General features: G+C 41.8%; 1 protein-coding gene across 1 annotated transcript; it reads right to left on the bottom strand.

Annotated features, from left to right (window-relative positions):
• Positions 1 to 7,542: 7,542 nt before the first annotated feature.
• On the bottom strand, positions 7,543 to 20,300 carry LOC115132372 (tyrosine-protein phosphatase non-receptor type 1-like). Its single transcript, XM_029664962.2, has 9 exons — positions 20,045 to 20,300; positions 19,023 to 19,113; positions 15,863 to 15,963; positions 13,904 to 14,002; positions 13,553 to 13,690; positions 10,782 to 10,991; positions 10,433 to 10,594; positions 9,959 to 10,119; positions 7,543 to 9,851 (listed from the first exon to the last, which is right to left on the bottom strand). The coding sequence occupies exons 1-9, from the start codon at positions 20,099 to 20,101 to the stop codon at positions 9,530 to 9,532; spliced, it is 1,341 nt and encodes a 446-aa protein (XP_029520822.1). The 5' UTR covers positions 20,102 to 20,300; the 3' UTR covers positions 7,543 to 9,529.
• Positions 20,301 to 24,106: the final 3,806 nt, after the last annotated feature.

Below are 24,106 nucleotides of genomic sequence, written 5' to 3'. Positions count from 1 at the left end.
TCACCTACACAATGTCTGACGCTCATCCACGTACAGGTGAGCTGGCACAGACAGGCTACCCAACAGGAAATGGGGTGTGTTGACACATTGTTTGAATGGATGAACACTCCACCCACATCAACCAAAATGTGACAAACCTCACGTTTGCTTTAACCTTTCAAATGATTTCTATGATTAGGTGTAGCCACAACCATGTATTTACTTAAGTGATAATGCTAGAGGAGCCGGTGTTTAGAGAAGATATTGGGACGGTGTTGTTAGGCCCGAGACTAAGTCGAGGGCCGGCAAACCGTGCCAATATATCCTCCAAACACCTGCTTCGAGGGCATTATCATTTTATACAAAATAATATTTTTTCTTAACTGACTTGCCTATTTAAATAAAGGTGAAATTAATATGAAAATAAAATGTAAAATATTAAAATAATGATTGACATATTTTCAGTAAAAACACAAATTTGATCAATTTTTGATGAATTTATTCCACAAGATATAGTCCCGACACAAATCTAGGGTTGCTACCCAAGTCGACTGGTCGTTCGTTCTATCGGTTCGGTTGCTAGAGACGTGACCCAGTTGTTCAGTCTTTTTGTTCTGTATCTATGGACGCGACCCAGTCATTCATTCTAAATGTTCCATTGTCATACTGACTAGCAACATTCTTATCCCTTGCTTGCTAGCTAGCCAACTACGGCTAACTTACAGTCACGTCAAAAAATGCATTTGCATTAGCTGCATTTGCGTTTATTTAAGATGTTTTCTAGTGACATTTATTTGGATACATCTGTGAAATTTAGCTAATAGGCATAGAGAATGTGCTTACTCATCCGGACAATGTTGTTCAGAGGAGCTAGCCAACAACACAGCTAACACTATCACTTCAAACTGAAGCTGGAAAGACTGCAAACTAGCTGCACCTTTTTTCAATTGACATTTCTTTGTATATATCCATAAAAATGATGCCAGCTGATTCATGATATCTACTGGCTGAGAAACACTGCCTGCCTGTCTGTCTCATCCCGACTCCCAACATGTTCACTACTATGGGACAGCTGGAGATTGAATTTGAATATTGAAACAATGTTGCAAATGTCGGAGAGACACAACAAGGTTTATACAAATCTCCACTGTTGAAAGCAAATATTAGTCTAAAAGAAATGTGAAATAATGTCTAGATGCTTTTTATAGTGGAGATCAAGTTTATAAAGTGCCTGGATTGGCTGATGAGACAGTGGATTGCGCAGTCAGATGGAAGAGAGTAAATAAGCATATTAACGTCATAGATTTAAGATTTAGCAGGTGGTAACTTGTGGAATAGACACCGGCTGGAATGTGGTTTTAAACAATCAGCATTAAGGATTAGACCCACCCATTGTATAATTAAGCAATAAGGCCCGAGGGGGTGTGGTATATGGCCAACATACCACGGCTAAGGGTTGTTCTTAAGCACAACGCAACGCGAAGTGCCTGGACACAACCCTTAGCCGTGGTATATTGGCCATATATCACAAACCCCCGAAGTGTCTTATTGCTATTATAAACTGTTTACCAATGTAATTAGAGCAGTAAAAATAACTGTTTTGTCATACCCATGGTATATGATCTGATATAGCACAGCTGTCAGCCAATCAGCATTCAGGGCTAGAACAACCCAGTTTATACATTTCAACATTATATGGCAGCCATGTTAGCTCCCCATTAACATTACATGGGCAATATTTAAACTCATTTACATAACACTACAACATTCTATGGCAGCCATATTAGCTCCCCATTAACATTACATGGGCAATATTTAAACTCCCGAGTGGCACAGCGGTGTAAGGCACTACATCAATCAATCAATCAATCAAATGTATTTATAAAGCCTTTTTTTACATCAGCCGATGTCAAAGTGCTATACAGAAACCAAGCCTAAAACCTCAAACAGCAAGCAATGCATGCAGATGTAGAAGCACGGTGGATAGGACGCTCATCCAGATCCGTGCTAGAGGCATCACTACAGACCCTGGTTCGATTCCAGGCTGTATCACAACCGGACGTGATTGGGAGTCCCATAGGGCAGCGAAGAATTGGCCCAGTGTCATCCGGGTTTTATTTGATTGATTTATCCGTTATTTTACCAGGTAAGTTGACTGAGAACACATTCTCATTTGCATCAACGACCTGGGGATTAGTTACAGGGGAAAGGAGGGGGATGAATGAGCCAATTGTAAACTGGGGTTTATTCAGTGACCGTGATGGTTTGAGGGCCAGATTGGGAATTTAGCCAGGACACCGGAGTTAACACCCCTACTCTTACGATAAGTGCCATGGGATCTTTAATGACCTCAGAGAGTCAGGACACCCGTTTAACGTCCCATCCGAAAGATGGCACCCTACACAGGGCAGTGTCCCCAATCACTGCCCTGGGGCATTGGGATATTTGTTTTAGACCAGAGGAAAGAGTGCCTCCTACTGTCCCTCCAACACCACTTCCAGCAGCATCAGGTCTCCCATCCAGGGACTGCCCAGGACCAACCCTGCTCAGCTTCAGAAGCAAGCCAGAAGTGGTATGCAGGGTGGTATGCTGCTGGGTTAGGGTTTGGCTGGAGTAGGCAGTCATTGTAAATAAGAATCAGTTCTTAACTGACTTTAAAAAATATATATATCCGAAACATACAATATACTTGCAGTGAAGCCGCTCCACAACTACACCACACCAGTCATCCAACAGACTCAACAGACTCCCATTCAGAGCGACACACAGAAGCATCCAGGGTTAACTGACTTGCCTAGTTAAATAAAGTTTACATTAAATTAAACAATGCTATGTAACTGAATGTATAGAATTAGAACAATATTAAACATTCTCAAAGTTGGCTTAACTCTCTAAATAGACTGAGTTTAAAAAACATTAAGAACAGCTTCCTAATACTGAGTCCTCCTTTTGCCCTCAGAACAGCCTCAATTCGTTGGGGCATGCACTCTACAAGGTGTTAAAAGCATTCCACAGGGATGCTGGCCCATGTTAACATTTGTGTCAAGTTGGCTGGATGTCCTTTGGATGGTGCATCATTCTTGATACACACAGGAAAATGTTGAACGTGAAAAATCCAGCAGTGTTGCAGTTCTTGACACCAACCGGTGCGCCTATCACCTACTGTCTCAAGGCTCATGGAAAGAGCAGGTGTTCTTAATGTTTTTTACACACAGTGTATATGTCTCTTGGTGTAGCTAATGATGATATATGTAAAAATGTATCATAGCTAAAAAAAAACAGTACATTTGTATCAGTAAATACAGTATGTCATGTATTGGGCAAATAACTGGGGATATCTTCAAAAGAAAATTGCACAACCACTGTCAAATTGACAATTTCTTCTGCCCCTACCAAAGTATGTACAACTTTGCATATAATGATTACATGTACCAATATGAAAAACAATACAGTAGTGTCTAATGTTGTGGTGGAGGATGCCCAGGGAAGTCAGCTCAGTGAGGTTTGTTTACATTATCACCCTGTTGTCAACGTCATCAGTTGTTGCCATGTTCGATGAGCGCTGGGCCACAGGAAGGAAGCGGGAGAGGCAGAGCGTGTTGGGGGAAACACAAGCTCCAACGACTCAGGAGGACGTGTGTTTATACGCAGAGCAAACTGCTGTGACCTACATGACTGAACTGAGCCTCTTTACACCAAGCCAGACCGCATGTGACATCTCAGCCTTAGGAGGCCTGAGAGTGACGGTGTGTCCACGCCATCAACACCCAGGGACAGGAACTAGTACTAATGCTCATGGGTTAGTGTCATAACAACCGTCACCAAGGAGACCAAACTCAGAAATGATGTTGTGGTGGTCGGGATAGCAATAAGCCAATAACACTATTATAGTGAAACATCCACTTTCTGAAGATCAGTCACACTTCCACGTTTATTATTGAAAAATGACAAGGACATAATGTTCTCAGATGGATAGATAATGAAAGTGAACTGATAATTTATTCAGTGAAGAACATTTGATGGAGGTATTATGAGACATGCAGCTGCCTGACCTGCATGCATGACTACCAGATACTACTGTGTACGTACCTTGACTAGACAAATGTGTCTGTTCTGATGACTCAAGCTCTCACAAGTCATTAAACATTTCTCGGATGGATTTGGTTTCTGGAATTTTCAGAACCCCACTTGGCTTCGAGAAAGTAAGCCACAGTATAAGAAATATCCTCCTTTTTTAGTCTCTCAGGGCTGGCTGGCTATTGGGAAGTTCCAGGTTAATGACTAAACCCAGGACACACATTGGAAAAGCCTGTAGGGCAGGGTTGACTCCCTTTCCGATAAGTACTGATAATGGAGTCACAGGTTCAGCAGAAGAGGCTAAGCAAAGAACCAATAGCTAGGTTATCCCTTTCATCCCATTTTGTCACAGTAAGTATGTATTATGAAGAGTATGCCTACATTGACCAATGAAGTGACCTAGTAAAAGGTAAATAAATACTAATCAACATTCAGCAACATTTGTTCACAGCAGACACAGACCATGAATATATGCAAAAACTATAAAACTGTATTCTGCGGCTTTATTTATTAACTATTAGGTGGTCAATCATAGGATCAGAACGATACACTATCGCATAAACTGTGCTTCTTTTATCATAATCATCATCATTCTGAACAGCATCATCAGTACCACCATAAACCCCACTCTCTGAGGGTGACTCAGGGGGGGTTTTGATATGCCAAAAACAGGTCCAGTTCACATGCACGTAAACTTTTTTCAGAGTACAGTTTCTTCTGAATAGAGCAGCTATGCCTTTAAGACCACTTCCTGTCTCTGGCCACACCTTGGTAGTACTTTTCCCAATGCCGATCGGTGCAGCCTGTTCCATCCTGTTCCTTGACGTCAGCAGAGCCGTGTGGTTTGGGAGTGCTGCTATTACTCACTGCTTAGTTGTATTCCTGTGATATGGCATAAGGTAGTGGTACAGTGTGGCAATGTTACTGCTGTCATGATAATGCGTATAATGTTACTTTACATGCGTACGTAGTACCATTTGTTTTCTAAGTAAGGGTACTCTGGACCTAATACAATATTGAAGCAGGGATGACCATTATATTTATTTCTGTGAATACTTTAAAAGGAGTCCCCTCAGGAGGCTGAAAAGATTTGTCATGGGCCCTTAGATCCTCAATTTTTTTTTACAGCTGCACCATTGAGAGCATCTTGACTGGTTGCATCACCACTTGGTTTGGCAATTGCTTAGCATCCGACCGCAAGGCGCTACAGAGGGTAGTGTGTATGGCTCAGTACATCACTGGGGCCGAGCTCCCTGCCATTGAGGACCTCTATGCCAGGAGGTGTCAGAGGAAGGACCTAAAAATTTTCTAAAACTCCAGCCACCCAAGTCATAGACTGTTTTCTCTGCTACCGCATGGCAAGCGGTACTGATGCACCAAGTCTGGAACCAACAGGACGCTAAACAGCTTCAACCCCAGAGCCATAAGACTGCTAAATAGTCAGTTAAATAGTTAACCAAATAGCTACCCAGAATATCTGCAGTGATTATTTTTTGCACAAACCTTTTTGTGAAATCACATACATAGCTGCTACTGTTTATCTATCCTGTTGCCTAGTCACTTTATTCCTAGTTATATGTACAGTACATATCTACCTCAATTACTTCGTACCCCAGCACATCGACTCGGAACTGATACCCCATGTATATAGCCAAGTTATCGTTACTCACTGTGTAGTTATTATTACGTGCTATTACTTCTCTATTTTCTTTCTCTCTGCATTGTTGGGAAGGGCCCGCAAGTAAGCATTTCCCGGTTAGCCTGTTGTTTATGAAGCACGTGACAAATAACCTTTGATTTGAAAAGCCAATTTAATTAAATCTACTAATTGTAGATGTATCCTTGTACAAATAAAATTGCTTTGCCAATATGTATCCTAATGGAGAAAGGGAAAAATACAAAAAAAAACTAATTGACACAATGTTATCTGTTCAGAGTTCAGCCTGAGAATAAGATTCTGAACATGAGTCAGATCCATAACAGTGGTTCAAAAAAGGATACATATATGGATACAGACAGATAATTATTGACGAGTAGGTACAGAAAACAGGAAAGTATGGGTTATACTGTACACTATGTGTCCAGGTATGTGAGTCATAAAGTTGTATGATGACACAAAGAAACCTCTTGACTTGTATGCTTATGTTGAAACCTGAGCTGTTTGTGTGTTCTGAAGAGCCCCCTTGTGGCAACTTAAAAACACTGGTCTTGCACAGTATGCAATACAGACACCGCCTACCAAGTTCATCACGGTGAAATAATACAGATAAAATTAGAACATTTCTTTGTCAATGAAAATGGAATATATTATGTCAGGTCAGCTTTACATTGTCAAGTTCTTTAATTCTGCATTGCTAGAAAATGACCCACAAGTAAGCGTTTCACTGTTAAAGCCAATTTACGCTTGATCTGAAAATGTAATCAGAGGCTTCGTATCACGGATGTGACGCAATCGCGGAGTCTGCAGCGGCCAGCGTTTCACTGTTAAAGCCTATTTACGCTTGATCTGAAAATGTAATCAGAGGCTTCGTATCGCGGATGTGACGCAATCGCGGAGTCTGCAGAGGCCAACTCAAACTCCATACTGCATTGCCGTGCGCCTCTCAAATTTCGTAACAATGCCGAGATCTCCATATAGCTCCGCAATGACATGATTGGTTGACAGTAGGTGAGGGCGGGAGGTCATGTATAAAAAAAAAAACTACATTTCTTGACTGACTTCTGTGGAGGCTGCACCGGCACCTCAGTAAATTATGTACGGCCACTGCAGACAGATTGGCTATGTACCCTATTTTATATCTACATCAGTTCTTTACGAAGCATGAGACAAATACATGATCAGTTTAAAGTCAGAATTAGTTCACAAATGTCATGCAACAGGTCATACGCTGGACACTTCATATGCTACGGATTCAGCTGTTTAATTAACGTCTAGGGTACAGAGGGTTCCATCGGCGTCTTAATGGGAGAAGCATCAGCTCAGCGATGTCTGATATGCACAGAAGATGTTACACGCAATCTGCTCCCTTTGTATGACTGGCATGGCTGAGCCTAGCTTCAATTACCATTTTGAGGTGGGACATTTGCCACGTTCAAAACAACTGGGAACTCGGAAAAAACAGCTCTGAATGTGGAAAATAATTTGTAACGGTCATCCAAACCTGAATTCCAGCTACGATTTAGTGACCTGAAGATCACTGACGTCATAATTTGACCTTTTATTTTTCCGAGTTCAGTTGTCTTGAAACCAACTATTGTAATGCTATTTTCATTAGTGACAAATATGATCATTCAGTCTCATACAAAAGATTGATGGTGCGTTCAAGAAAACTGGGAACTCGGAAAAATATGAGGACAAATCATGACGTCATGGATCTTCAGGTCAAAAACAAAATCTGACATGACTATTACCACAGCCTTTGTTTATAATTCTGTATGAAAATAAAATCTTAAAACATGACTCAGATCCAAAAAGCAGAACAAAAATCAGCAGATTTGTTTTTATTTAAAAAAAGGAATACAATGGATGTAAATAATAAAAAACAAAAGGTTGGTGAGCATAAGTACAGAAAAACAGGAACATCTGGGCAAACACAAAGCTGCCCAGGTAGGTACTGTGAGTTCATCATTACTTGTAAATGCATTTTTTAAAAAGTCAGCAGACTAAAATCTGATCTAAATAACTTTTTTAAAGTATCAAGAGGGCATGTCCATGGGTAGGACATCATACATTCCAGAGAAAAGGTACAGCCATTTGACTCAGGATATACATAGTTCTTTTTGAGTCACTAAGGTAAACTGAATGCTAGTAGCTGAACTAATCTCATGAAAAACGTGTTAATTCACAAGTGCAGGACATCTTTGTGGAAAAAAAGTTAACTAAAACTGACAGCCCAGGCCATAACTGATCATCATTACAGTGTTTTAATCCCTGTGCTGGTGTTTGTAAGTTGGTTTGAGATCGCAGGCTCCCTGTCCAGACAGGCAGAATGGGTTTTATGTTTCAGAGGCTGGGAAAATAAAGGCTGATGGTATTTGTATTGCTAGCTAAGGGAGAGGAGGGTTAGCTGCTGCCTGTATCTCCATACAGTATGCTGAGCTGGCATTTTAATGCAACCTCCTGTGTTCAGATGCAATGCTCACCTGATGCATTTCACCCAGTTTGTTTCCTTAGTATGAAAAAGCCTCTGCATTGTTCATCCAAAGTGGGGACTGCTAGAAGTCACCATCCCTGAATAAAACTGTATATCTAATGGGTTAAACAAATGTTGCAAAATCATTGGAGACTCCTTTATAGCAGACTTTAGCCAAAATACATAAAAATATGACATTTGTAAATTTTTTGAAAACGGGCTAAAATGTGAACGCAACACCTCAAACTATGCAAAAAAAAAGAACAGCGTGCAGCACTTCCATTCAAAGCACATCATCAACTAGACACTCCTGTTTAAATGTAAAGTTTGAAATTAATACGTGGTGGGGGTCAGGGTCAAGAACCAGGAAACAATCTAGAATATATTTAAAATATAACTTATTATTAGCTTGTGATGTTTCCCACTAAGACAGCAGATGGAAATCATGCATCAGTAGAAAGCCCAGATAACACTTAACACTTGCGCACACACATACAGTGTGTGCCTCCTGTAGCTTTAGCCAAAAGACCCTAAACAGGGAAGTGGTAGGGAGCTCTCCTATGGCCTGTAAATAACCCACTGAATGCACCCCTCATCCAGTGGAAGGAGAGGAGTGCAGTGTCTCCCTCGGATGGTGGCCACCACTTAGCTTACTCCTGGGTATATTACTGCCCCATCATCTCAAGTTTGTCTTTTCTTTTCACTAACATCTCTGCAGCAATTCATTACGTTGGCACTGCAGGGTTGCCACAAACCAAGCACTGTAACTCCTCCAGAACAATTGTAAAGAACTGCAAAGGAAAGGACTATTTGGGAGAGAAAGGTGAATAGCCAACGGACATTTTTTTGCAAAGGCTGAAACAGAATAACACATTTGCGTGTTATTTGGTAACTGAATAGAAGGTGCGTGTGTCCCGGTAGGGTAGACTACTAGTAGACTATTCAGCTCACAGAACACAGGAACAAACACCTTAATTTACTGACGGTTAGACGGAAACATTTGTTTACTCATTTGTTTTGAAAATCAACACCTGTATTTGGGATGTGATACCTGAAAATTGAGACCCTGAGCGTCCAAACTGACAGTTCATATGAAAGCTATGGTGAGTGACGAGGAAAAAGAGGCAGTCCCTTCCCCCCCACACCCCTGCTCCGCATTTGTAAAGAAAACGAGTGAGTCTGAATCAATCGATTCTCTGAAGTCCAAACAATCCACTTGCCCAGCCAGCAGAGTAAAACCATAGGCAGAGAGGGCCGGCTGGCCAGCCTAATTCACCCTGCAAAAAAAAAAAACAGACAAGAGAAAGGGAGGAGCAAGAGAGGGAGGAGGGTAGAGGAGATCAGTGGAAACAGGCCCGGTAACAGACATAAGCACCCAGGGCCAGGGCAGTGCAGAGGCAAACATTGGCCAGCAGGGGGTTCCAGGCCCCTAGAGCCTCAGGGCTATCATCTCCTGCTGCCTGCTCAGCTGCCTGGTCCTGGTTCAGCCCCTGCTGTTTTTCTGGCTCATGCAGCCGGTGGGGTTTCGTAGGAGCTTTGGGAGCTGGTTCTTTGCTTCCCGCCTGGCCATCAGGTTGATCACTGGATACAGTGGAAGACTGCGACTGGGCGGTAGCACCTTCACCACTGCCCCTCCATCGCAGTTCAGTCTCTGGTGGGGCACTGCAATGGGAGAGATATTCCAGAGGTAGAAGGATGAAGAGTGACACTGAATATTGCATGTATGAAGTCTATACTGCTAAAAATCGAATTGAGCGGGTCTTATTTACCTGCGAGTGTGGGAATCGTTCTGCGCAACAACAATCTCAGGAAAAAATGAGATGGGTTCAACCGTGCCGTTGACAGATAGACCTGGAGGACGGGGGCGGGGCAGGGGAGGTGTGAACTCTGGAGGAACGTCCTCTTCGTTGGAGAGCTCTTTCCACGACTCCTTAAACATTTATGGATTGATGTGGGTATTATTTAAACATTAATAGGCTTTACAGAGAAGATATGACCTTTCTCCATACATGAGAGACATCTGTATCTAGTTCGAGCTTCCCAAATAAAAACACCCAATTGGCCTACTTTAAATTATTCATTAGAGGACAAGTATAAGAACTTTGTGGCTAACCAGTTCCTGAAAATATATACAAAAAGGCAAACACATTTTACAGACACCCGAGGCCCAATTTGTATGTGCTTGCATGACCTACTATAGCACTTTGGTTCATGGCAGCAACTAAAAGATGGATTCAACTTACCTGCAATGATGCATCTCCCATGATGCACCTGGCACCTTCAATAACAGCGAGGTAGGAAAATCTGAGTTGGTCAGGTGTTTGAATCAGGCCCATCCGATATCGTCGCATCTCCAGCAGTACGTCACGAATGTGCACAGATGACGGATCCTTGCGCATGGACATCTGCAAACAGATATTTCACAGCAAGTTTCATTGGGTAAACTGACAATTACTTGACATGAAGTCATGATTCTTCATAAAGCCATTGGAAATGAGTGTCTGCACAACTCAATACCACATTTGCATAATTTTGGCTTGTGGGAGGAATAAAGTTTTACATTTCGAATGAGATTCCCAGTGCAGTACTGACCAGTAACAGGCAAGTGTCGACAAGACAGAAGGTTCCCGAGCGTCCGATGCCTGCGCTGCAGTGCACCACCACAGGCCCCTGGTCAGAGTTGAGGCACCCAGACTCCCGCACCTTGAACAGGAAGTTAAGGAAGGAGGCTGGAGATTCGGGCACACCAAAGTCAGGCCAGGTGGTGTAGTGAAAATGTAGGAGCTCTCTAGTTTCCCGAGTCTGTAGAAGGGGGACAAATTAACCCACTAAGTATAAAATAGAGCAGAGATATCAATTACTGTATTGCCACCACCACCACTAGTAGTATGAACATAAGTCAAGAAAATCTTTATAGGAATCTCAGACAAGAGTCAAAGAATCATGTTATAAATTACTTTGGAACATGATAGTCCTGAGTTCAGTTGCTTGTAGAAGGATATCAAACACCCACCGAAGCTGCTTCAAAGCAGTGTGGAGGATTTCTAGGAATAGCCTGGATCTCTGCTGATAGTAATGATAATAAACAAATACAGTCCTCTTACAATGAATGTGGGTATTTATACAACAGGTGGGTCTAATCCTGGATGCTTACTGGTTACCACCGGCAAAGCTTATGACATTGAAATGCCTATTCACTGTTCAATCCACTGTCTCATCAACCCTGACAGGCAATTTATAAACTCGATCTACTGTAAAAAGCATCTAAACATTAACTCCCGTTTCTTTGTATATCCATAAAAATGCAGATTCACGCAATCTCAAACTGAAGCTGGAAAGACTGCAAACTAGCTGCATTTTGTTTTGTTTGACTGGTTTTTCTATTGACATCCCGACACGTTCATTACTAAGGGACAGCTGGAGATTAAATGTCAATGTTTCAAATGTCAGAGACAGCCAGGTTTATACAAATCTTTGCAGTTGAAAACCAAATGCAAAGATTTGAAACCCAGCCTAAAACCCCAAACAGCAAGCAATGCAGGTGTAGAAGCACGGTGGCTAGGAAAAACTCCCTAAAAAGGCCAAAACCTAGGAAGAAACCTAGAGAGGAACCAGGCTATGAGGGGTGGCCAGTCCTCTTCTGGCTGTGCCGGGTGGAGATTAGAACAGAACATGGCCAAGAATAAGTACGCTGCCGGCCAGCATGGCAGCGGAACATTTAGAACGAACGAAAGATTAAACGTCTGCGTCGCATCTCTGGCAACCTAAACGATTTGTTTCAGGACTATATCTTGTGGAAGGATGAAATAGGATGAATAAATTCATCAAAATAGAATGTCATGAAAATGTCAAATTATATGAATATGGTGGTAACCCGTAGCCGGTGTTTGGAGGATATATTGGCATGGTTTGCCGACCCGAGACAAACACCCATGCCAATATATCCTCCAAACACCGGCTTCTCGGGAATTGTCACTTAAGGCAGTTAACCCACTGTTCCTAGGCCGTCATTGAAAATAAGAATTTGTTCTTAACCGACTTGCCTAGTAAAATAAAAGGTTAAAAATATATATATATATATATATATATATATATATATATATAAACTACATGATCAAAAGTATGTGCTTCGAACGTCTCATTTCAAAATCATGGGCAGTCATATAGAGTTGGTCCCCCGTTTGTGGCGACAGCAGCCTCCACTTCTGGGAAGGCTTTCCACTAGATGTTGGAACATTGCTGCAGGGACTTGCGTCCATTCAGCCACAAGAGCATTAATGAGGTGGGGCACTGATGTTGGGCGATTAAGCCTGGCTCACAGTTGGCATTCCAATTCATCCCAAAGGTGTTCGAGGGGGTTGAGGTCCGATCAACAAAACATTTCTGTATGGACCTCGCCTTGTGCATGGTCATGCTGAAACAGGAAAGGGCCTTCCCCCAAACTGTTGCCCCAAAGTTGGAAGCACAGAACCATCTAGAATGTCATTGTATGCTGTAGCTTGAAGATCTCCCTTCACTGGAACTAAGGGGCCTAGTCCAAACCATGTAAAACAGCCCCAGACCATTGTTCCTCTACCAAACTTCAGTTGGCACTGGGCAGGTAGCGTTCTCCTGGCATCCGCTAAACCCAGATTTGTCCATCGGACTGCCAGATGGGGAGTTATTCATCACTACAGAGAATGTGTTTCCACTTCTCCAGAGTCCAATGGCAGCCAGATTTACGCCACTCCAGCTGACGCTTGGCATTGCGCATGGTTATCTTATGCTTGTGTGCGACTGCTCGGCCATGGAAATCCATTTCATGAAGCTCCAGACGATCAGTTCTTGCGCTGACGTTGCTTCTAGAGGCAGTTTGGAACTCGGTAGTGAGCGTTTTAACTGAGGACAGACGATTTTACGGGCTTCAGCACTCGGCGGTCCCATTCTGTGAGCTTGTATCCGACCACTTTGCAGCTGAGCAGTTGTTGCTCCTAAACGTTTACACCTCAAAATAACAGCACTTACAGTTGACAGGGCAGCTCTAGCAGGGCAGAAATTTGACAAACTGACTTGGAAAGCTGACATACTATGACAGTACCATGTTGAAAGCCACAGCACTTCAGTAAAGCCATTCTACTGCCAATGTTTATCTACGTAGATTGCATGGCTGTGTGCTAGATTTTATACACCTGTCAGCAACGGGTGAGGATGAAATAGCTGAATCCACTAATTTGATAGTGTGTTCACATACTTCTGTATATATAGTGTAGATCAGTAAATAGGGCACTGTACCAGGAAGTGTACATTTTATGCCTTGGTACCTAATTTAAGATTATAATAGGATGGTAAGAGAAGATTACACAATGAACGAAGAGGAATCTTACCGACAGATTTTCTAGCTCCAGCTGACGGACAGTGTAGTAGGATTTGATGTCTTCTGAAACAAGCGTTAGCTTGAAATTTGTGTCTTCAAAAACCGCCTCCCTCACCTCTCTAGGCGGCCAGTACTGGGCACACTTCACCTGAAAAATAGTCAGAAATGTCATAACTGCATACATTTTACTGGGATGTTTACATTGAATAAGTACAATATTGATATTTTGGGTGAACAAGCCCCTGTTATACCAAAAACAGAGCAGTACTTTGCAACTGGAGGTCCATAGTGGTTAAAGGGAGCTCGTATAATTATATATATATATTTTTTTTTAAATACTACTAATTATGGTAATACTCACAGATCCTTTCTCTATGACACGGTTCAGCATCACCACTCCCATGGTCCTCTGCTCCCACACCATCTCCCAGAAGTGACCACATGTGTTTGGAAGGGGCCCCTTTGGAGGAAGAGGTAATGTTTAGCATCTTATCCATTTTTTTTGTTTTTTTTTACATCTATCAGGCAGTTAAAAACACACCCACTGTAAATGCATGTGACAGGCAGGCTACACTAGTCTTAGGAACATGTCAGTTTAAAATAAAATTAATATATACAGTGCAGTCGGAAAGTGTTCAGACCCCTTGACTTGTTCCACATTTTGTTGAGTTACAGCCTCATTCTAAAATGTATATATTATTTATTCCTCTCAATCAACACACAATAACCCATAATGACAAAGCAAAAACTGTTTTTTATAAAATGTTTGCAAATGTATTAAAATCATTTTTACAAAAATAAATAACATCACCTGAAATATCACATACATTTTCAGACTCTTTACTCAGTACTATGTTGAAGCCCCTTTGGCAGCGACTACAGCCTCGAGTCTTCTTGGGTATGACGCTACAAGCTTGGCACACCTGTATTTGGAGAGTTTCTCCCATTCCTCCTTGCAGATCCACTCAAACTCTGTCAGGTCAGCTGGGAACTCCAGAGGTCTTCAGAGTGAACATTGGGTTCTTGGTCACCTCCCTGACCAAGACCCTTCTCCCCCAATTGCTCAATTTGGCCAGGCTGCCAGCTCTAGGAAGAGTCTTGGTGGTTTCAAACTTCTTCCATTTAAGAATGATGGAGGCCACTGTGTTCTTGGGGACCTTCAATGCTGCACATTTTTTGGTACCCTTCCCCAGATCTGTGCCTCGACACAATCTTGTCTCTGAGCTCTACGGACAATTCCCCTCGACCTCATGGCTTGGCTTTTGCTCTGACATGCACTGTCAACTGTGGGACCTTATATAGACAGGTGTGTGGGTCTTCCCAAATCATGTCCAATCAATTGAATTTACCACAGGTGGACTCCAATCAAGTTGTAGAAACATTTCAAGGATGCTCAATGGAAACCGGATGCACCTGAGCTCAATTTCGAGTCTCATAGCAAAGGGTCTGAATACTTACGTAAATATGGCATCTGTTTATGTTTTATACATTTGCAAAAATGTCTAAAAACCTGTTTTCACTTTGTCATTATTGGGTGTAGACTGATGAGTGGGAAAAAATATTTTAGCCATTTTAGAAGAGAGCTGTAACAAAACGTGGAAAAAGTCAGGGTTCTGAAAACTTAAAATGAAACCTCAGTGGGTGTGCATTTTTAAACCGCTTTGGGCTAGGTGGGACACTAGCGTACCACCTGGCCAACATCCGGTGAAATTGCAGAGCGCAAAATTCAAAATACAAAATGTGTAATATTAAACATTCATTAAAATACAAGTATCTTAGATCGTTTAAAAGCTTAACTTCTTGTTAATCCAGCCACTTCGTCAGATTTTAAAAAAAAAAAAGAAGCTTTATGGCGAAAGCACACTATGCATTTTAAATGGTGTCACCTCCACACACACACACACACAAAAAAAAACCTTGACTGTTTCTCCTTGGGTTTTTTGCTACATCAGTTCTGTTATAGACAAACATTATTTTAACCATTTTGGAAACTTTAGAGTGTTTTCTATCCAATACTACCAATTATATGCATATCTTAGCTTCTGGGCCTGAGTAACAGGCAGTTTACTTTGGGCACCTCATTCATCCAAACTTCCAAATACTGTCCCCTATCCCTAAAAAGTTTAAAAAAATAATCAATGTGATAATAATAAATGTAATAAAACATTTCCAGGATAGGATTTAAAACATTTTTATATCGGAGATGCCCTTGTGCAACTGACATTCTGAACGTAGTAAAATTGCTGTAATTGCTTGACATCTAGACAATTTATTCCCAATACTCCCTTCTTAGCCAGAGTACAAAAACCAAAGTACAAACCTGAGTAAGAATGTAGCTTCTCCGTGCCTCTTCTACAGAAATTAGGCTTGCGTTAATGTAGTCGTTCGTACCCAGTTGCAGGCGGATTCTGCTGTGGTCAACTGCAGAGAATGAAAGAAGGCTGATGAAAAGAAAACACTTTCAACTTTGCAATATCCCAAGGGACTTAGGATTTCATCTCTAAACACAAGAACTTTGGTGCAGCTGTACAGTGCATCCAACAGGGTCAATCTGACAAACACAGCAGTGTTTATTTCTTCTCTTCTATTCTAATCCACTCAACTAAACAGGAAATACTATCTAGGCCATTTCTCCTCATCTAAATCAAGAGAGCTGGAATGGTACTAAAGTAAATACTTCAAGTATTTTGAATGTCTGATGTTCACTTCACATCAAATCAGGAAACAAAAAATATTGACACACTAGTTGACATGTGACCAATCTGTCCCATAGGGTTTAGGTGAACTTTTTGCATCTCTGTGTAAAGAGGAAACCACAACAGCTTTTCTGTGTCTAGTTAACATGACGGAAGACTAAAAAAAGACATGACAACTGTAAAAGCTTGAACTGTTTAACTACTTGTGAGGCATCGGACCTTGAAAGATCCATCCGTTGCCATACATGAGATGTTTTAGACTACAGCTTAACACAGGTTCAGTCACAGTATGTAGCACCCAAATACAAGAAAGGCTATCCTGCATAGAGTGTCAACTATAGCCAATGTTTGAGCCTGTTATTGTAAATTTGTCATCTTATCTTATGCTTCTGTATACCTAGACCGAGGAATTGCAGCAGCTCAGTCTAACTAGAGCCCCTTTTGTAGGCCAACGGATTAATTTCCCTCCCCCCCCAAAATTGGGGGAACTCAGTCGGGGTCTCAACTTATTGTTGTGAGTTAGAATAGTAGAAAAAACTAAGGGATGTTTTGAAATTTGGTTGTGCATCAGAAGCTAGCATTATTTATATATTATTTTTTAATTGGTAAATTCGTAGAGCGGCCAGCTATCTAAACTTGTAGTAATCATGGTCGAATTACCAACCGTGGGGTCCCTATAGATTTGTCACTCACAGACATCATATTCATACCTTTATTTTTCCCACATGTAGTTGTTACAAAATGGGATTAAAATGGTTTTTTTTGTCATCGATCCACACAAAATACTCTGTGGAAGAAAGATTCTAACATTTGTTTAAAATAAAACACTAATATATTTTGATTACATAAGTTTTCCCCCTGTGAGTCAACACACCTTTGGCAGCGATTACAGCTCAATCTTTCTGTGTAAGTCAGAGCTTTGCACACCTGGAGTGTACAATACTTTCTGAATCATTTAAAAATTCTTCAGACTCTGTCAAGGTGGTTGTTGATTATTGCTAGACAGACATTTAAGTCTTGTCATAGTTTTGACTTATATTGGCTTGAAAATCTAACTAGGCCACATTCAACGTCATCTTTGTAAGCAACTAATAGTGTACACCGAGTATACAATACATTAAGAACACCTGCTCTTTCCATGACAGACAGATCAAGTGAAAGCTATGATCCCTTATTGATGTCATTTTTCAATCCACTTCAATCAGTGTGGATGATGGGGAGGAGACAGGTTAAAGGATTTTTAAGCCTTGAGACATGGATTGTGGGTCTCAGAGGGTAAATGAGCAAGACAAAAAATGTAAGTACCTTCGAATGGGCTATGGTAGTATGTGCCAGGCATACCAGTTTGTGTCAAGAACTGCACCTCTGTGTTTTGTATAACGCTCAACCATTTCCTGTGTGTATCAAAAATGGTCCACCAGGACATCCAGCCAACTTGCCAACTGTGGGAAGCATTGAAGTCAACATCCCTGTGCTTGACACCTTGTAGAGTCCATGCCACGACAAATTAAGGCTGGAGTGGGGGTGCTACTCAATATTAGGAAGGTGTTCCTAATGTTTAGTATATTTGGCCTTGTTTTAGGTTATTGTCCTGCTAAAAAGGTGAATGTCTTTAAGTGGCTGTCAGAAAGCAGAAAACCAGGTTTTCCTCTAGGATTTTGCCTCCCCAGTCCTTGCTGAAGACAAGCATACACAAATTGATGCAGCCACCCCCTTTCTTGAAGATATGAAGAGGTACTCAATGTTTTGTGTTAAGGATAAAGTAATTTTTTCGCAGTATTACTTTAGTGCCTTATTGCAAACAGGATGCATGATTTTGAATATTTTTATTCTGTACTGTTTTCCTTTTCACTGTCAATGAGGTTAGTATTGTGGAGCAATTAATGTTAATCCATCCTCAGATTTCTCCTAGGACAGCCAATAAACTAAACTTTTTAAAATCACCATTGGCCTGGTAACGGAGTTAGGAAGGACGTCCATCTTTGTAGTGACTGGGTGTATTGATACATCATCCAAAGTGCAATTTATAACTTCACCATGCTCAAATGGATATTCAGTTTCTTCTTTTTACCCATCTACCAAAAGACGTCCTTCTTTGCGAGGCATTGGAAAAGCTCCCTGGAATTTGTGGCCGAATCGGTTTTAGAAATTCAATGCTCAACTGAGGGACCTTACAAATAAGTATGTGTGGGATACAGAGATGAGGTAGTCATTCAAAAATCATGTTAAACACTTATTGCACACAGGGTGAGTCCATGCAACTTATTAAGCACATTTGTACTCCTCTACTTATTTAGGCTTGCCATAACAAAGGGATGAATACTTGTTGACATTTCAGCTATTCATTATGAACATAATTCCACTTTGACATTTACATTTACATTTAAGTCATTTAGCAGACGCTCTTATCCAGAGCGACTTACAAATTGGTGCGTTCACCTTATGACATACAGTGGAACAGCCACTTTACAATAGTGCATCTAAATCTTTTAAGGGGGGTGAGAAGGATTACTTTATCCTATCCTAGGTATTCCTTAAAGAGGTGACATGGGGTATTGTGTATGTAGGCCAGTGACAATAAAAAATGTATCAATTTAAAATTCAAGTAGTAAACCAAAAAGGGGTGTCAATACTTTCAGAAAGCATTTCTCTCCAGCCTATGGTAAAATGTATAGAATTGCAGGAAATAATCTGTAAAATTGCTAAATTGTCTCTTTTTGTGGACCTCACCCCATCAAAGTTGCCCATCCCTGAACTAGATGGCATCAAAATCACAAAACTTACATGGGCTGACATCTCTGTAGCGATTCCGAGTTTTGTTTTCAGGTAATTTAGCAAGTTTGCAGGGCAGCTCACTTGATTGCTGACGGATTTCCTGTGAGCAAAACAATACATTTACTTACATTTCTTAACTTGAGTTGTATTTGTTTTGGGAGGCAAATGGTTGTTTGCTCACTGGTATTCTCCCAATGGTGCTCAGTCTATTACAACCAGTTTCAACCCTAACAGAGTCTTAAGGAGAATGTACTATGGTGCAGACTTATGTTGTGCTTATCCATTGTTTCTGGAGGTGCACATACCATGTCCTAAAAGTAGGGTCTTTCTTTACAACACAGTAACAGGATACTTGGGATATCTACAGTAAATATACAGTCAATGATATTTTCCTGAACCACATTTGTCCGCAGATTGACAAATTATGCTGACACTAAATAATTGTCCACCATCACCTCAAACGCAGATATGACACATCTGGTCACAGCCACCTTCAGGCCTTGTCTGTAATCCAGAGTAGTCTAATAGTGTGTGTTAAATAGATCGTTAATCAAATGTGAATGCAATTGTGGTTTGCCCCTTTTTCTAGTAACATGCATGATTATGTCTGAATTGTGGCATGGAACAAGTAGGGTGGAATCTGTCCGCATTTAGCTATCAATGACAGTGTCAATGTGACAACACTAATCTGCTACAATGCATCTAACACGTGCAGGTGAACGTTACAAATATAACAACCGTCGCTATAGCCTACTGATGTTACAAATGTATCATTCGAAACTGAGGTTTTCTATAAGACTTCACACATCCGACAGCGCCGTGGAAGTTGGTACGTTAACTACAACAAAATCGGAACAGGGTAGCCTAGCTAGCTATATCAAAATTGGTACCCAATAAACCAGAAATAATACTTTATAACCACGAGACAGGTGTAATAAGTAGTTGTAGGCACAATGTTCAAATCTAGCCTACTCAAACAGAACTCGCAACTTCAAATCCACCTTGATTTTCCAAGCCGAACCTAACATTACCTGGTAAATGGCGTTCCAACTCCCGGGTTCATCGATTCCCCCAAACTCAGCTTCCATTGCCGTGCTACAGCCGCCTCTTTTCCCGACGACCAGTCGATATCTATTTGTAAAGGTTTAGCAAATTTGAGACGTTGTCGAACAAAGTCGACAACTCTTTCTATACGGTTCTTTATTTTCAGTAGCTAGCTAGCTACATAGATTATTGTAGTCTCTCTCGGCCTGGTTTTACCGGAAACACGCTGTGACAACCCCAGTTACGCTCCTCCTCATCGAGACTGTCCTTGAGGGAATTCGATTATCTAGACCGGGTTACCACGGAGGAGTTTGCCCGGGTAAAAGGTGATTACATTCGGTTTAGAATCTGGGCGTGAACCAGGTGCCCCGTTCAAAGCCCAGGGTAAAATCGTCTCAAAACAAAAGTGGGCTAGATTAAGCACATGTAGTAATCAGTACGATTCTGTGTTTTCACATGCAAAAGTGATTGATTTTGATAACGTTATATCTGCCTTCCCAATGAAAACTAGTTTGAAAATTCACCCATATACATACATACACAAAAGTATGTGGACACCCCGTCAAATTAGTGGATTCGGCTATTTCAGGCACACTCATTGTTGACAGGTGTGTTAAAATCGAGCACACAGCCATGCAATCTCCATTAACAAACATTGGCAGTAGAATGGCCTTAATGAAGAGCTCAGTGACTTTCAACATGGCAACGTCATAGGATGCCACCATTCCAACAAGTCAGTTTGTCAAATGTCTGCACTGCTAGAGCTTCTTGGGTCAAATGTAAGTGTTGTTATTGCGAGGTGGAACCGTCTAGGAACAGCAATGGCTCAGCTGCAAAGTGGTAGGCCACACAAGCTCACAGAATGGGACTGTTGAGTCCTGAAGCTTGGAGTAGGTAAAAATCATCTGTCCTTGGTTGCAACACTCACTACTGAGTTCCACACTACCTCTCAAAGCAATGTCTATCGGGAATCAAGGTAGACCCAGATGTGTCAAATTGACAATGGTTTAATATTTCAACAGGGGCAGGCAATAGACAGGTCAAGGCAGGCAGGGGTCAGTAAACCAGAGGTGGGGCAACGGTACCAGACAGCAGGCAGGCAGAGGTCAATAATCCAGAGGTGGGACAAAGGCAGACAGGTCAGGCTCAGAGTCAGGCAAGGCAAGGCAAGGGTCAAAACCAGGAGGGCAAGAAAAAGAGAGACTGGGACAGAGCTGAGACCAAAATCACTGATTGACTTGACAAACTGGCAACGGACAAACAGAGAACACAGGTATAAATACACAGGGGAAGATGGGCAACACCTGGAGAGGGATGGAGACAATCACAAGGACAAGTGAAACAGATCAGGGTGTGACAATGTCAGCAGTTTGTTGGGTACTTCATGAAATGGGTTTCCATGGCGGAGCAGCCGCACACAAGCCTAAGATCACCATACGCAATGCCAAGCGTTGGCTGTAGTGGTGGAAAGCTTGCCGCCATTGCCTAGTGCCAACTGTGAAGTTTGGTGGAGGAGGAATAATGGTCTGAGGCTGTTCTTCATGGTTCGGATAGGCCCCTTATTTCCAGTGAAGGAAATCCTAACGCTACAGCATAAAATTACATTCTAGAATCTAGATGATTCTGCACTTCCAACTTTGTGGCAACAGTTTGGAGATGGTCCTTTCCTGTTTCAGTATGACAGTGCCCCCGTGCACAAAGCGAGGTCTATACAGAAATGGTTTGTTGAGATCGGTCTGGAAGAACTTGACTGGCCTGCACCGAGCCGTGACCTCAACCCCATCGAACACCTTTGGGATGAATTGGAACGGCAACTGCGAGCCAGTCCTAACCGCCCAACATCAGTGCCCAACCTCACTAATACTCTTGTGGCTGAATTGAAGCAAGTCCCCGCAGCCAGTGGCATGGGGTGCCCGCACAAAAACAAAAAAACAAATCAAAATGGTGACATTTGCGCGATCGGTTTTCCATCGCTCATTTGCACGTCACGTCAATGATATCATGTCACCATGTTGGACTGTGGGTCAATTAACCTGGTTGGAGTGGGCGTCCTGATTCTAGTTTGTGAGCTAGGCAGGCTGCTGCCTGGGAAGGTCTCCCACTCAGAGGTACGAGATGGGGAGGGGGCGGGGGTAGGTTGACCTCAGGTCTCCCCACTGGAAGCCCGAGAGACTCCCCCGCTCCCTCTATCAAATAGCGCACCTCTAACTTTGTACAGTACTAATGCAATTAGTTGTGCAATTTAGTTTGTGTTTCTTGTTTGAAGTGCAATAGTGTAATAATCAGGTTCTCTTCTTTATGAGTGTGTTATTCTATTTGTGTTTATATAGGATTTGTGCAATTTAGTTTTATTTGTGTTATTTGTTTTTTTTGTTAGCAATAGGGTAATTGTGTAATAATTCAATTCCCTTTTTATTTGTATTTATATACTACAATTTGTTTCCATTTGTCTTTGTTACTTCTTTTTGATGTATGAGTCTTATGTTTGTATATATTTATATAGTTTTAAATGTTCTGATTATTTATTTGTGTTGTTCCAAACGTCTGAATAAAAATACAGTTAGTGTAAAATGGTGCTGTTTTTGTTGTTGGGGGCGCTGAAGGAGGGGTTCGCCCAGGGAGCCATACAAGCTAAAACCGCCACTGCCCGCAGTAATGTTCCAACATCTAGTGGAAAGCCTTCCCAGAAGAGTAGAGGCTGTTATAGCAGCAAAGGAGGCGACCGACTCCATATTAATGCCAATGATTTTGGAATGAGATGTTAGACGAGCTGGTGTCCACATACCTTTGGTAATGTAGTGTATTTTATGGAAAAGAGATGTATATTTCTGGACGATACAACATGACCGAAAGCGCAGATTACTGTTCGATTTGAGAGGGCGCTGCTCCTTCACCTCTTTTTCCTAGTCACGTCACGTTTTTCTTGGGTACGTCACGGGCCATAGACTGGTGTACTGGGTTTCCACTAGATAGCGCAGCCACAAAATCAAAATAGGCTACATTGTAAAAATGCACGAAAACAAAAAATAGCTTTCTGGTCTTAATTTAGGGTTAGGCATAGGGTTAGCAGTGTGGTTGAGGTTCGTGTTAAGGTTAGGTTTAAAATAATATTTTAAGAAAATGCATCGTAGAAATAGTCGGGGATTATAATTTCGTGTCAATGGGGAGCTGGTGTACCGCGACTCAGGTTAATAGAATTTCCTCCTGGGGGGGGGGGGGGGGGGCTCTAATCCCCGCCCTCATTTTTTTTATTTCACCTTTATTTAACCAGGTAGGCTAGTTGAGAACAAGTTCTCATTTACAACTGCGACCTGGCCAAGATAAAGCATAGCAGTGTGAACAGACAACACAGAGTTACACATGGAGTAAACAATTAACAAGTCAATAACACAGTAGAAAAAAAGAGAGTCTATATACATTGTGTGCAAAAGGCATGAGGAGGTAGGCGAATATTTACAATTTTGCAGATTAACACTGGAGTGATAAATGATCAGATGGTCATGTACAAGTAGAGATACTGGTGTGCAAAAGAGCAGAAAAGCAAATAAATATTCAACAGTATGGGGATGTGGTAGGTAAAATTGGGTGGGCTATTTACCAATAGACTATGTACAGCTGCAGCGATCAGTTAGCTGCTCAGATAGCAGATGGTTGAGTTGGTGAGGGAAATAAAAGTCTTCAACTTCAGCGATTTTTGCAATTCGTTCCAGTCACAGGCAGCAGAGAACTGGAACGAAAGGCGGCCAAATGAGGTGTTAGCTTTAGGGATGATCAGTGAGATACACCTGATGGAGCGCATGCTACGGGTGGGTGTTGCCATCGTGACCAGTGAACTGAGATAAGGCGGAGCTTTACCTAGCATGGACTTGTAGATGACCTGGAGCCAGTGGGTCTGGCGACGAATATGTAGCGAGGGCCAGCCGACTAGAGCATACAGGTCGCAGTGGTGGGTGGTATAAGGTGCTTTAGTAACAAAACGGATGGCACTGTGATAAACTGCATCCAGTTTGCTGAGTAGAGTATTGGAAGCTATTTTGTAGATGACATCG

Source organism: Oncorhynchus nerka, linkage group LG7 (assembly GCF_034236695.1).
Source record: "Oncorhynchus nerka isolate Pitt River linkage group LG7, Oner_Uvic_2.0, whole genome shotgun sequence".
Classification (NCBI taxonomy): Eukaryota; Metazoa; Chordata; class Actinopteri; order Salmoniformes; family Salmonidae; genus Oncorhynchus; species Oncorhynchus nerka.
This window is presented reverse-complemented; position numbering and strand designations above follow the sequence as displayed.